The sequence below is a fragment of the Acipenser ruthenus genome, chromosome 15 (genome assembly GCF_902713425.1).
Source record: "Acipenser ruthenus chromosome 15, fAciRut3.2 maternal haplotype, whole genome shotgun sequence".
In the NCBI taxonomy this organism is placed as follows: domain Eukaryota; kingdom Metazoa; phylum Chordata; class Actinopteri; order Acipenseriformes; family Acipenseridae; genus Acipenser; species Acipenser ruthenus.
The window spans coordinates 31,523,529-31,536,197 of NC_081203.1; the positions used below are offsets into that span (position 1 = coordinate 31,523,529).

The 12,669-nt window shown below is 40.1% G+C and overlaps 1 protein-coding gene across 1 annotated transcript in view; it reads left to right on the forward strand.

The window, feature by feature from the left end:
• LOC117422309 (latent-transforming growth factor beta-binding protein 2-like) overlaps positions 1-12,669 on the forward strand; it is a 96,831-nt gene that overhangs the window by 77,778 nt on the left and 6,384 nt on the right. The window contains exons 21-34 of the mRNA XM_058987902.1: positions 239-364; positions 507-632; positions 1,430-1,555; positions 1,658-1,783; positions 1,879-2,004; positions 2,133-2,258; positions 2,379-2,504; positions 3,499-3,624; positions 3,967-4,089; positions 4,215-4,340; positions 7,242-7,364; positions 7,920-8,048; positions 11,090-11,215; positions 11,733-11,876. Coding sequence (XP_058843885.1) covers positions 239-364; positions 507-632; positions 1,430-1,555; positions 1,658-1,783; positions 1,879-2,004; positions 2,133-2,258; positions 2,379-2,504; positions 3,499-3,624; positions 3,967-4,089; positions 4,215-4,340; positions 7,242-7,364; positions 7,920-8,048; positions 11,090-11,215; positions 11,733-11,876 — 1,779 coding nt within the window. The remainder of the gene's footprint in view (positions 1-238; positions 365-506; positions 633-1,429; positions 1,556-1,657; positions 1,784-1,878; positions 2,005-2,132; positions 2,259-2,378; positions 2,505-3,498; positions 3,625-3,966; positions 4,090-4,214; positions 4,341-7,241; positions 7,365-7,919; positions 8,049-11,089; positions 11,216-11,732; positions 11,877-12,669) is intronic.

Sequence of the window (12,669 nt, forward strand, 5' to 3'; positions counted from 1 at the left end):
CCTGGTTACATGTTTTCGTCTTTTATTTTTGTTAAGGGATTTATGCAACACAACGCACTATTTCATGGGCAGGTTGAATGAAAATCACTGACCCTGCATGATCAAGATAACATTCAAAATCATTCTTGGAACCAAACCAATCTTCTTCTTCATTGCATTTAATGCATTGCTGTTGTAGCAGTTATAATATATAACACACACTTTACCAGCTTTCTATTTATTTTCTCTTGTGCTTTAGATATCAATGAGTGTGCCACACACAATGTATGCCCCAATGGACTGTGCACCAACATTGAAGGTTCCTACACATGTTCTAACTGTCGACCTGGTTACAGGATATCTTCAGATGGGCAGAGATGCGAAGGTAACATTTCACCAATATTGTGAGATATCACTGCAAGTATAATATTTAAAAAAAGTAGCCAAGTTGGAGAAAATGTAAGCAGGATATTAGAAGTAAGGAGGGGTTGTGTATATTTAGGCTGTCCTTTTTTGGCATTACCCAGATATCAATGAGTGTGGCTCAACAAACGTGTGTCCAAATGGAGTCTGCACGAATACTGAGGGCTCTTTCACCTGCTCCAAGTGCAGGAATGGGTACAGGCTTTCTGAGGACAAGCAGAGATGTGAAGGTAGGTCAGCTTCTATATTTACTGCTAGATCCTAGTCCAGGACTGTGTACATCAGCATTATTAGAGTGTGGAGTAGTGGTTAGGGCTCTGGACTCCTGACCGGTGGGGGACACTGCTGCTGTACCCTTGAGCAAGATAATTTCCTAGATTGCTCCAGTAAAAACCCAACTGTATAAATGGGTAATTGTATGTAAAAATAATGTGATATCTTGTAATAATTGTATGTCGCCCTGGATAAGGGCGTCTGCTAATAAATAAATAATAATAATAATAATTATCAAAAGGTCACCAAGTAGCACTATTTAGAATTTCCTTTGCTTAGATGAAATGAATAGAGCACACTTACCCTAGTATGAGAGGTCCACACTGCCATGGGGCCCTTTTGAAAGGAAGAACGCTGTCACATTATACCATACGGGTAGGTTATCCTAGTGTAAATCAAATACATGTATCAGGTTTTCAAGTCACCAGGCACCAGGGCTCAGATTGTTTGGTTCCCCCACTGTGCTGGTTTGTTAGCCTTGCTACACCATGGGGTAGCACAGTCTTGCAATTTGTTGCACAGAATATTGCTCAAGGGGGATTAGTTAGACATTCCAATAGACTGAAGAAAAATGCTAACAATGCCAGTAAAGGGATTTGCGTGGTTGATAAGAAAGCAAACATGCACATGAACTAAGATTTTCACCCTATTTTGTAATGGGTGTTTTCTGTTTGTTGCGTGTATTGAGTAAACTCCTCGGTGTCAAAGAAGGTCCCGGCCGCAGGTGACATTCTTTTTCTGTGCTGTGTTTCAGACATCAATGAGTGTGCGTCGCCCAACGTGTGCCCCAATGGACTGTGTGCCAACATGGAAGGTTCCTACTCCTGCACTGCTTGTCCTTTTGGGTACATGATATCTGCAGACAGGCAGAACTGCGAAGGTACAGGGAGCTCCCTGTGTTTAATCATACCTTATATTAAACTGTCATTAATTACCCATTTCACTATTAAACCCAATTTCTTTACTGTTCTGCGTGCTATAGATATCAATGAATGCTTATCCCCTGATGCGTGCCCCTCTGGAATCTGCATCAACACTGAAGGTTCCTTCTCCTGCACTAACTGCAGAGCTGGGTACAGGATAGCTGCAGATGGACGCAGATGTGAAGGTAACCTGCTGTACCACAGATTAGTCTAAGAACAATTGCAATCGCATATCATGCAACATGCATGACTGATGTGTTTTTTTGGGGTTTTTTTTCAGATATCGATGAGTGTGCTTTGCCAGACGTGTGCCCTAATGGGATCTGTCAGAATAATGAGGGGTCGTACTCCTGTACGATCTGTGGGACTGGGTACAGGACAGCTGCAGACAGGAGCAGCTGTGAAGGTCAGCTAACACTGTGTAATAAGCATCGTCCATGGAACTCAGTTAGACCTGAAATGTGTCATTTAATTTTTTCAACGTTTCACCTAGTATGTTTCTATTTTGTGTCTGTCTTTGGGTTTTTTTTCCAGACATTGATGAATGTGCATCGCCAAATGTTTGTCCCAATGGGCTTTGCAGGAATAATGAAGGATCCTTTTCTTGCACAAACTGTAGACCAGGTTTCAGGGTATCTGCAAATGGGCGTTCATGTGAAGGTAAGAGCGAACCCACAGAGTTCTAGTTACGTAAAATCAATTACAAATGGATCTGAAGATTAACTTGGTCCCTGTTTATGAGTGAGGTTTAAATGTTCCTACTGTTTTTGTTTTTTTCAGATATTGATGAATGTGCTTTGCCGGAAGTGTGTCATAATGGGCACTGTGTGAACAATGAAGGTTCATACTCCTGCACAACCTGTGGGACTGGGTACAAAATCACTGCTGATGGCTTCAGCTGTGAAGGTAATCTCTTTAATCCCACAAATGAACCAATGCAATCCCAATGAGTCCAACATTACCACCTCCCCTTGCTCTGTTCTTTCTATCCTCTGTGTGTATCCATGTTCTGTCCAGTTTAATATGTTCTGTTTCTGTGGCCATGTTTATAGTTCAGACAGACTCCCTCTCTTGATGCTGTAGCTGGATTTGTTTCACGAAGTGTGCAGGCTAGTGCAGAAGTGAGGAAGCAAATTGATTGCTTCCGGGCAGTATTAATTACTCATCCACAAAGACCATTGGAACTTGCCATTGAGCAAAACTAAACTATGCATAAAACAAGCAAAAAAATCATTACTATAAAGTAATTGCCCTTTTATGATACATCAGGAATTCTTTTCATATTCCAAGCAGTTGTACAATTTACAGCACTGTTATAGTTTGTCTTTGTAAGCCAGCGAAAGGGGTCATAAAAATTGAATGAATGACATCCCTGTTGAGTTTTGTTTTGTTTTGTAATTTTGTATTTATTTATTTATTTATTACCAAAGACCAATTATCCTGTTTGCCACCAGGCTGCCTTTGAATACTTTTTTAAATCATGGGTTAAGTCAGTCTAATCCTCCAAATCTAGCTGTCAAAAGTACCAGCCACTGCACCATTGAGTGGTAATGATAAGCCAGAGTCAATTCATTTGACTTTTCTTGGAAGGGCATGAATCGGACAGAGGCTTGTTTAAGCATCACCCAGGCTTCAGAAGTACGGGACGTTTTCCTACAAATCCCCATATTTAAAACGCATCAATTTTTGCGACGTATAATTATGGTCTACAAAACCCAGCTGGTGACTTGGAGCTCAAGTCCCAGTTTATTTTCCACACACGGGACATTTGCAAAAACAATAAAACAAAATGCCATTGCAGTGGCTTATATCCCAGGAATGCAAATTTGAATTTCCATTTTGTCATCCACCACCTCCTGCACCTTCAGCTGTAACCAATATTTGTGTTTTCTGTACACAGATGTTAACGAGTGTTCATCTCCAGAGATCTGTCCCAGCAGAGTCTGTGCAAACACTATGGGGTCCTTCTCCTGCATGGCCTGTGATAGTGGCTACACAGTTTCTGATGACAGAAGCAAGTGTGAAGGTAATGTGCTTCTGTGCCGACTCCATGGAGTTCACGTTTGGAAGAGTCACGGCTACTGTATGTGTTATAAATGTGTAAGCTTTACACTTTTTTTTTTTATTTATCCAGTGCATATTCTGTCTCTATTGCAAAGGACATACTGTATAAACAGCCTGTACACTACCCAGCCAAATAATTAAGGCGGCAGGTGTAACGATGCATTCATTCAACAAGTAACTCTAAACAGATGTCCCTTGTCCTGGGTAGTTGGTGTTTCGGTAGTCTGTCGGTCCAGATGATTGCTCAGGCTAGTGCTTGCTGTTTGTTGGCCCTGCAATTGAAGTATTTTCTGCTCTCTTTTAGATATAAATGAATGCGAGGATATCAGCCGCAGCTGCTTGGGTGGAGAATGCACAAACACTCCAGGATCCTTCATCTGTGCTTGTCGCCAAGGCTTCGAGCTCATCGGAGGCACTGTTTGCATTGGTATGCAGGGTGATGAGACCAATCTATAGAAACAGACAGCATTGTTGCTGGTTGCTGGTAAATCATGTTGTTAATTCTGTGCACTGGTTATGGTTCATTCACAATATACACCTCTCTGATTCTAGATGTAAACGAGTGCCTGACTTTGGATAGCTGTGGCTCCAATGGCAAGTGTATGAATAGCGAGGGCTCCTATTTCTGTGTCTGTGCTGCAGGATACACCACCACAGCTCATGGAACTGGCTGTCAAGGTGAGTCTCCTACGCTGTACGAAAACATGTATTAAAAGTCAAAAAACTAAAAATGATTGATCAGATGGAAGGACTTGAAATGTCTGCAGTCTGGCTTTTTAATTTAGATTAACCCTAACTTAAACCCCTAACCCTAACCCTAAGGTTCTTGTACCTGCTTTGTAGCACACATATACAGAAACTGGAGAATTGCATGTTGGCAGGATATCAGGTGCTGGTAGTACTGATGGCCGGTGTATGGTAGAGACGGAGTTGCTACTTTTAAAATAGTACCATATCAAAATGTATTTATTCAAGCATGTTTGCACTGTACATGCAGAGATGTTTCTTCCAAAGAGCCCCTGTGTTGCCATGGTAAGGTGGGGAAGTGAAGTTCATGCTTTTGTTATTCGTTCTGCACGAGAAAGCCACGGCTTGGGGCAGATCAATGGGCAGCGTTGGCAATGACTGGTCATCAGGGAGCATGTGGAAGAGAAAGGCCAGCTAGAGGATTTTCACTGGATAAACAATAAAAGCACAATAACATGCTTGAAACCCTGTTCTAGAAATAACTGTGTGGCTCTTGGCAGCGTAGCCTGTACTGGTTGGACAACGTAGCACGTGGCAACCATTAAGGGAATGACTGTTTGTTGAAAGTGACATTTTCAAGCAATTCGCTAAATCAAGACTGTAGTGACTTTGTTGCGTGGACTTTGCACATTGAGGAAATTTGAGTTTAAAAAAAAAAAAAAAAAAAAAAAAAACAGTTGCCGGAACAAGGCGACTAATGTTACATCTCTCCTGAAGATCCAATATTAGGTCAGCCACTGCACCGTTTCTATAAGCAACATGTTTTTAGATGGAGATTCTCACATAAAAGTGAAAAAAAACTAAAGCACACACTATTGCCTGTTAGAGGGAACTTGCTTACGACCTACCAACAATGAAAAGCCAGCTTTCAATTGTCATCCCCTAATAACTGGCTAACGAGTGAATACCAGTGGTGTACTGTAACTGTGACATTATAAAGAAGCAGACTAACAGTTAATGTTTACAGACCTTTACGTACAGCAGGTATGCCTTTATGGGTTTTTCTACATCGTGTCCTGTTCCAGGTGCTAAGTTACCCCTGGAGGGCACTACTTGGCTACATTTTAAACATTAATTATTTTGTTCTCCCCAGGGGATTGGTGCCTAAAGTATGAGGTAACATCTAGGACTTCACATTACTGTATGTACCAAATTTGGGCTCCTTGCCACTGGAAATATTAGAATTTAATTATGCTATAAATCAACAGATTGGTATATTTTCCTTCTGTCTGCTTCGCATGCAACATTCACCGCTCTGGTGTGGACACAATAAAAAAAATGAAAAGGGCTTCGCTTGCGGTCGGCTGCCAGAAAGCAAGGCACAGACTTTGCAGCTTGTTTCGAGTGATTTAATGAAACGAGGAGACAAGTTAAACAGGTGTTGGTGGAGTCAGTGCAGTTCAGGGGCATGGCATGATCCTACAAGCGAGCTGGCTTTATACTGGCCTGGGTTGCTGATAGTAAAAACAAAGCAGATGGTGTCTTAATGACAGGGCTGATGCACATCTCTGTAGTTCTGAAATGTAGCAAGGCCTTTCTCCACATTCCGCTGTTGCTGTTGAGTCAGTCCAGTCTCTTTCTCTTATTCTACTCGACATTCTTCTATTTACTGTTTGCACCACTCTCAAATACAGGTCATGTCTCATGCGCGTGCCCCTGCTGACCGCTGGTTTGCCTGATTAATATCAGAAATTCATTCCTGTTTTGTTTGCACACTGTTTCTCAGAGTAACTTATCTATACACGGGATCTGTGCCTAATTTATTCAACAATACTTTGTTTGCTGTTGTTTTTTCTATCTGGTTTCCAAGTTACACCCTGGACAGACAGATTTCCTATTTCCTGATTAAGTTTGCAGTTATTGGATAATAAGGAAAGAAAAACAAAGATAATAATAATAATAATAATAATAATAATAATAATAATAATAATAATAATAATAATAATAATAATAATAATAATAATAATAAATAGAAACAGATTAGCAGTCGTTAATATTTAAAAAGCTTAAAAAAACTGTTCGACAGTTCTACCAAAAACTGTTTCTACCTTCCAGTTTACACCAGAAATAAAATAGCTGAAAAATGTTAAGAAATACTAAAAGAAACTAAAGTCTTTCTCAATTCCCTCAATGTTGAAATGAGTTTAGATTAACATGCTTATATCACTACACCCCCAGGGTGCCCATCACCCAGTGAAATATATATGTGAATATAAATGAATTTCCATGAAGACATTGAGAAAAACTTCTAGTCATTGAATGGATCACTAGTGTCAGAATAGTTATGGGTGGTGGAAGTCAAAGTTCTCTGCATCTGATTCCTGTTAGAAATCCCATCAATGGTCAGAATCTGCTTTAATCCATTAATTATCGGCTGCAGAATGTTTTGCTGGTAATCAATATAGACATTGTAAACCTGTGTTGGCTTTTCATGAACACAGTCTTTCATATGTGTATGGTTCATTAGCAAAAGGCCCCAAAGCTCATTTTCTAATGTCAATACATAAACCTTTGCATAACAAGGTTATGGTGCTCATCACCGATAGCCTTTTGCCCCTTCTTGGTAATGGATTGGTCTTCTTCTGTTTGCCTGAAGCAAACAGATGCACTGTGTATTCTCATTACTCTCTGAAGACAAAGCCGTTCTTTTGAAGTTCACACAACTGTTAAATGAGAGTGTTGATCATGAAGCGCTTTACTGGGGCGGTTCATACTGTCTTTGTAGATGACCCCAGAATGGATTCTGTAAGACAAGCTTTAATCATGTTAAAGTACTTCAGTGACGATATCGGCTCATGAATAATGGAAGGTTTCCTTGCGCTGTCTTTCCAGATGTTGATGAGTGCAGAGAGGGGAGCGTGTGTTCCAGAGGGCAGTGTTTGAACACTGATGGATCGTATCAGTGCCTCTGTGAAGCCGGATTTGAATATTCGCAGGAAACCAGAGACTGCGAAGGTGGGAACAAGCAATTGTTTTTCTTCAAAAATAAATGAAAAAAAGCAATCTGATCATTTATAAAACCTTTAAATTTAAATCCTGTAACCTTTTTTGAAAAAAATAAGAATGACCAATGTGCTTTGCATGAGTGTGTCAGTCTGCTACAATCGTGTGCCACGGGATAAAGCCACAACAGGAAGGATCTTAAAGTGCTTCTGGTTCTGTACAAAATCTAAATTTAGAATTATTCGTTTATAGCAGAGTTTCTTATAGCTTGGTAATGTGACATGGAGGAAGCCGTATAGATGTGATAAGAATGTGATCAGTTTCTGTAAGAGATTTAAAAAAAAAAAAAAAAAAAAGGTCTAAGTGTTTCTCTTTACTATTCGGCAGGGAAAGCCAGCAAAAATACTTCAATGAATCCAAAAGACAATATCAATGACCCTGTCCTTCCTTCTTGTTTCTTTTTAGAAGTTATTTAATTGCTTTAAAAATACTTTCCTTGGAACAGGCTGTGTGTTTTGAAATGGAAGAGATGTGCCATCATCAAGTGTTGTTAATTGCTCTCCTCAGATAAGGACGAGTGTAAGGAGTATGGAAGCAGTGTCTGTGGGAGCTGGCACTGTGAGAATACACTGGGCTCATACCACTGCTTCGAGGGCTGCCAGCCTGGGTTCAACACTGGACCGGATGGAGAGTGTGGTGAGTGTTGGGATTACAGACTGCTTAGCCTTGTCTTTCTGCATTCAGCCGTCTCATTTTGTAATCAGTTCAGATAAAAGGGAGCCTATACAGTATCCATCCCTGAGAGGCATAGTTTTCCCGAGAGAAGGACAACCTTGGTGTTTTAGGGACATTCCCTGAACCTCATAAAAGAATCATAAAGTAGTGTGTCTATTTATACAGCAAACTATACAAGTACAGCTATAAGTAATCTTTAAAACTGCAACATGCCTTCATGGGAAACAAATACAGCATGATGTCATTTTGTGTTAGCAGCGATTGAGCAAGATAAATATTTCTATATATTTAATCTTCAGAACAGATGGGTAAATGGTGCTAGGATGTTGTTAAGATGCAGAGACTTGTTTGGTAATATGCCGTGTTACTGTGCTGTGTAGCAAATCAGCTATTTGGGGGGAGGGGGGGAGGGGGGGGGGGGGTGGATGCATAAACACATTTAGGGGATTTTTCAAGGCCCTCCTTGGATGTATGCCTGACCGCTGGCTGGATCCCGTGCCAGTGCTTCCATCTCTTAATGTGGTACCATTTGATCTGTACATGCGCATGTTCGTTCAGATTTGAGTTTATCTTTTAGATAAATAATATAATTACAACGTTCAATCATCATGCAGTGCCAAAAAAACAAAAAAACATATTAATCTGGACCGACCATAAGTATAAAATGTAAATAAATAAACCCTCGCCATCAAAAAGCCTTTTCCCAGTGATACAAAGTATTACTGACAGCAGTAAAGCCGAGACATGCACAGGTGCCTTTCCATTGGCAGGTATCATGCTGTCAAGATGTAATGAAAGAAACCGCCTGTTTTGTCTTTATCCAAGAATGACAATGCTTGCCTCCTGATAACAAAAACCGGTGCGACTATTGGCACACACACTCACACAAAAAAACAACTTGGTGGATAGTATTTTAGTACAATGCCTTTCTGAGTAAACGCACTTAATTGCTTTGCCCTTGCTGTGCTGTAAACAATGTCTTCATATTTACAACTTTGTATGTTTTTCTCCAGACGGATTGAGACAGCCCTTAAACATGTCCCGGGATGAATTTTACTGGCTGTGCCCTGCAGGGGAAAGACTTGTGGTTCACCTGTCTGTTTAAAGTCTTAACCTGTATTGGTGTTATAGAAAAATGCAACATATAGAGAATCTGGGTCTGCTTCCGAGAGCAAGTTGTTTTAGGAAAGCAGTCCGACCCTTTTTTCAGCTGCTTTCTCTTGAAATAACCTGCCTCTTTAAAAATAAACAGGGTGTGTGCAGGGCTTCAAAATGTCCATGCAGGAATTATGGAATGATTAACTGATGTGAAGTATGACATAACAAAACAGTAAATAAACTACAGCATGGAAACGGGGATCTAACTACTAGTAGAGAATGGCAATGGGAACAGACTTGTTGACTCATTTAAAATACCACTTCAGGTGTTTCTAAGTTTACGTTTGTTGGTTTGATCATGCAATTCAACTTGATCCAAAATCACATGGCCACGTTTTGCATTGTAAGGGAGCCAGATCCAATCCAATCCAGCTGCACAGTGATCTCTTCAATACTGTACTGTTTTTTTGTTGTTGTTGTTGTGTTTTTGGTTTGGACAGTGGTGTATCATTTGATGTCCTCTTTAAAAATCCAGTAGCTACAGGGGTCAGCTGTTTACAGTTGCATATCAGGGGGTCCAAACAAAGTGGATGCTGTTCTTGAATCCTCTTACTCACTGTATGACCTGAAGCTAGTCATTTTGCCTCCTTGTGCATTTGGTTCCAAATGAGATGTGGATTTTGACACAAGCAGAAAACACAGCCTGAGTAGGACTATACCTGGTGAGCAATCTTCAAGTGTATTTCTTTCCCACAGTTAGGGTTAGAGTTTAGGGTTAACCCTAACCCTAAACCCGTGCACTTTATAGTTAAGAACACCTGTTAAACATCTGCCAAATAGTTTTACTGTTTCATTAGTACGGTTGTGTATCTTATGATACAGTGTTGAAAGTTATGGATGGAAGTGTTCCAGTATATGTGCAAAATGGGAAATCTGCTGTAATAGGCATATGCTATCGAAGATAAAACAGCTAATGAATCTGGCTCGAGTTCAGAGATACAGTTTTATGTACAAGTGCCCACAATTACTTAGAGCTGGTATTCGCCTTCATGAATATATGCAGTTTTGTTTGAAAAGATTGTCAGTTCTGCCTGCCATAAACCTAGATATTTCTAAAAGCCATTCCAGAAGTGCCTAGTCTAATTAAGGACGGCTGTGTTGCAGTTCTGTAAACTCTCCTCATTCCTGTTGTGTGATCCATTCCCCATTTGGCCTGTCGTCTGCAGACATATACAATGCAAAGGTTTGTTGCCTCAATGCTGTACAATCTGATGGAAAGCTTGCACAACATCTTTGTGTCACAACTTTGCCTACCTTTTGGTTATAGTCCAATTAAAAACATTAAGATCTCTTGGGTGCAAGTTTTTTTTCCATTTTTTTCCTGTTTTTTTATTTTTTTTATTACTGTCTGGAACGCCCGACTAAATTCCCATGAGATTAACTGCCTGACACAGATTCTGATTTTAAGAGCCCATAATCTCCCAGTGTCAGCAGTAAACCCATTAAGATTCGTCTCTTGGTCTAAGTATGCTGCTCGGCTATAAAACCTGCTTTTTCATCCAGCTGGTAACAATTATTATGTAACAGAATTGCTCCTAAATTAGGTGTCTAATGCTGGTGTTAACCTTTTAACTACTAAGCCTTTGTGCACAACAACTATTCCTTATTCTGAATTATTATTAACAAGAAAACAACTCTCTTTTGTAGCTGTCCCCCCCCCCCTGTATTTTCTTATGACATTTTCTAATTATTTTCTGTTTTTCAAAGATCAGCTCTTAAAGCTTCATTGTTTGCTATTGAAGCCCGAGCAGCCAAAAACATGTCCAGTTGAATCCATCTGGGTGTTGGGTAAGCCGTTAGGTCTTGAGGTGCTTGCTAAGTGTCTGTTTTCTCTTTCGTTTCAGACATTGATGAGTGCGTTAATGAGACCATCTGTGGCAGCCACGGTTTCTGTGAGAACACGGATGGCTCGTACACGTGCCTCTGTGACCGGGGCTTCGAAAACTCGCCTGGGACTCCAGGATGTGTTGGTAAGTCAGATGTTTCTTGTGGCTAAATATCTTGTATATTTATTGATATTCATAATGTGCAACAAATCCCTCCTCCTGTCACACAATGGCGTCTTTTAATAAAGCCCCCGCTAGGCAAAACCGAGAAGTAGACCAACACAAACTCTGTCACGTTAACATCTCGAGCAATAAAGAAAGAAGATCTCCCGGCCTACCACGGTCATTTCATTAAAATGGCAATAAAAAAAAAAGAAAACTAGACCTGTTTCTGTCAGTTATTGATGCATGATCGAATAACCATGCTTCAACAGCAACCAAACACAAAATACCAGCACAGGTTTCCAGTTCTTGTATTGCCCAATGGAAAGGTTCCAATTGTAAAGAGACAGCCCTTTCAGGGCCAGGATATGCGATACAGAGATTCAGCCTGTTGTTCTGACAGAAGAGGAGAGAGAGGGAGAGTATGTTTTGAGTGTTGCAATGACAGGTCCTGATCTGGCTGCGCCTGGCGGCGATCCTCCTGTGTTTTTGTTACCAGACATCAATGAGTGTGAGGTGATCACAGCAGTGTGCGGGACGGCTTTCTGTGAGAACGTGGAGGGCACCTTCCTGTGTATCTGCTCCGGTGACGATGAGGAATTCGACCCAGAGAGCAGCCAGTGCCGGAGCAGGGCGTTGATGGGTAGGGACTCTTACTCTGCAGCTTTCAGGCTCATCTCATGGGTTCAGAACAGGATGGCTGGTTTAAGGGTTGTTCATCTGACACGGCACCCAGCAGCTGTCTTTGATTTCTCAAAATTGCTTATAATTCCAGAAGATTGAGCCCATTGTTACTGGTAAACTTACCCCGTCCCCAAACAAATTAATTTATTAAAGGTAATCTCTTTTCAAATCTCAACTTCTAACCCACATGAAAAGTAATTCAAGGTATACAGAAGTCCTGCCAAAAAATATAATTCCCTTATCTAGAAAAAAAAAAAAAAAAAATATATATATATATATATATATATATATATATATATATATATATATATATATATGATTCTTGGCAGTATTTGGTGTACAGCAATGTTTTTCACATGGACAATGCCTATGCTAACTTCTGTAAATGTAAATATTTGAATGAAATGCAGTTTTGCATATTTGCGCAAATGGAAAATATGACCATATCTTAAAGGTCTGACTTCTCTGGTTCCTACTAATTGACAGAATGTTTTGAAATTGTATGCTTTTCAAAATTGTGTAACATTTGTTTCTTATCTTGTATAATGTTATTAAAACCAAAAGCATGTCTTTTTCCTCTTAGTCAACTGTAGTCAAAGAATATATTTTGTATTTTTTGTGGTAGTTTCACATTTGATATATAAAAGACAATTCCTAGAACAATAGTTTTAAGAATCCTGGTCGTCTTGTAATGATTTCCATGTGTCTATACCCTTGACCAAGTGATTCCCAGAATAGTTACAACGATTTGA